The 1,922-nt window shown below is 41.9% G+C and overlaps 1 protein-coding gene across 1 annotated transcript; it reads right to left on the bottom strand.

Moving 5' to 3' along the window:
• Positions 1–335: 335 nt before the first annotated feature.
• FOXG_04764 (uncharacterized protein) lies at positions 336–1,705 on the bottom strand. Its single transcript, XM_018382801.1, has 5 exons — positions 1,453–1,705; positions 1,257–1,397; positions 1,151–1,202; positions 553–1,079; positions 336–493 (listed from the first exon to the last, which is right to left on the bottom strand). The coding sequence occupies exons 1-5, from the start codon at positions 1,630–1,632 to the stop codon at positions 407–409; spliced, it is 987 nt and encodes a 328-aa protein (XP_018239589.1). The 5' UTR covers positions 1,633–1,705; the 3' UTR covers positions 336–406.
• Positions 1,706–1,922: the final 217 nt, after the last annotated feature.

The raw sequence follows: 1,922 nt of genomic DNA, 5'->3' as shown, positions 1-1,922 counted from the left end.
TTATAACTAGGTTATAGCTATTTATTTAGACTATAACTTATAAATTTAAGATATATAAAACTAAAGGTAAGTATAAGTTATATTCTAGATATTATTAAAATTTACTGGCCGTCGTTATACATTAAGTCCCCTAAACTAGCCAGATTAGGGATATCGTATTTAAATCCTTTACTAATTAGCTTATCTGTATTAATAGAATTATTAGTTAATAGGGTAATACTAACACGAAAGGCTTGCGGCAAGGTTATTAATAATGGAAGTTTGCTTATTGGTGTAGGCGGAAAGATGGTTTCCTAATTGTAGCACACTGAGACCAGTCGGAGGTGATTACGCGGCGGAGGGACAAGGGTGATGTATTTCTTTGAGATGTATATAAAGCTGCATAGTCTATCTTGCGTGCAAATATCTAATTATAAGCTCTATTAGGACTATTTGAGAATAGGCTGCTGTTTTTGACAAACTCCTCGAATGAGCTCAAAGGTTCTATAACAATCTGTAACGGATTATTAGTCAGGTCTTAGACTCTTATAGCCCCAGATCAATATAACTTACACCCTGGTTCTGATTAAGATCTTCATCCAGGTAGTATCCCGGTTCTCGCATGAATCTGTACATGTCCAAATCCTCGACCTGTCTTATATAAGCGTCTTTCCCTGCGATGGACCCTTGATCTAGAAATTCCCGATCATTGATTTCTCTAGTCACGCATTTAAATCCGTGGATGGGCTCGAATCTGTTCACCACAGCTGCAATTTCGTCAAGTGTATAATATGCTTCGGCGGCGTAAACCTGTTTGCCGAGGAACAAATCTCTGTTTAGCAAGGCTGCCACGACAAAATTCCCAAAGTCCTTGTTCATGTCAACGAGAGGAAACTTGGTCGAGTTCGTCGAAACTGGCAATACGAGCTCTAGTATGCCTGGGTCTTGTTTTGATCTCACTAGAAGCTTGCCAGGAACGAATAAGCTCATGTAGAATCCTGGTATAATAAAAGTGGCGGGTATTCCGAGTTGACGGATAAACTTTTCGACCTCTGCTTTGCTGTCGAATTCTTGGGCTTGCTGAATTTTTCCAGAAGTAACTAAGTTGGTGTATGTCAGTCCTTGAGCCATGCTTTCGCAGATAACAGCGCGCTTCCTGCGGTTCACTCACTTTCTTTAACATGTAAAAGAGTGCTGAAGATCAGATGTTCAATTCCAAGTTCCTATTGTTGTACATAAGCTAGGCGTCGCGAAGAACACACTGTCATGCACTTTACCTTTGACAATCTGGCGACATTTTGACCTTGCTCAATTTCGATTTCTTTATTGCTTGAATTGCCAGAATAAGCTGTTACCAGGTAAACAAGACTCGCTCCAGTAAGAATTCTTCTCATATCGCTCTCTGACGATAGGTTGCCCTCAATAAATTGTGAGACTCTAATTCGGTTATGGAAATGGATATTGATGACCTACGGCAACGACCTCTACGCCGAGTGATTCCAGATATCTTGCGGCAGGCTTATTTAGATCGCGGCATACGCCTCGGATGCGAATTCTCTCCAAAGCCTGAGGAGATGCCAGAATTGACCTGATGACAGAACCTCCCTGCATTCCCGAAGCGCCAAAGATGACGCATAGGATTTTGGACGACATTTTGGAAAATTAAAGACTGAAGCTCGCCTATGTAAGTGAGAATCGAATGTTTGCCAATAGACGAGTTGAATCAAGATGGGCGTGATGGAAAGGCCTCAATGGGCAGCACTCGCCTTTAAGTTCGAGACGAGACCAAGAAATTAGCCGGGATAGCCCTGCCTGATATGTCCCCACAACGGTCCACCTTTGAGGCTTGACTAGAGTCGGAGCCTTTGAAAGAGGGGTACGCATCTACCAAACATCATGACTCACGTTGTCACTCGACCTTGTCCCGTTGTATGTATATATAT

The sequence above is a fragment of the Fusarium oxysporum genome, chromosome 7 (genome assembly GCF_000149955.1).
Source record: "Fusarium oxysporum f. sp. lycopersici 4287 chromosome 7, whole genome shotgun sequence".
NCBI classification, from domain to species: domain Eukaryota; kingdom Fungi; phylum Ascomycota; class Sordariomycetes; order Hypocreales; family Nectriaceae; genus Fusarium; species Fusarium oxysporum.
This window is presented reverse-complemented; position numbering and strand designations above follow the sequence as displayed.

Bases quoted from the DNA above. Each gene is read 5' to 3' on its own strand.
- FOXG_04764 (XM_018382801.1), bottom strand. From the start codon at position 1,632: ATGTCGTCCAAAATCCTATGCGTCATCTTTGGCGCTTCGGGAATGCAG. The intron at 1,398-1,452 runs GTAGGTCATCAA...CAATTTATTGAG, and splicing joins TCGGCGTAGAGGTCGTTGCC to GGCAACCTATCGTCAGAGAG. The intron at 1,080-1,150 runs GTGAGTGAACCG...ACACCAACTTAG, and splicing joins TCTTTTACATGTTAAAGAAA to TTACTTCTGGAAAAATTCAG.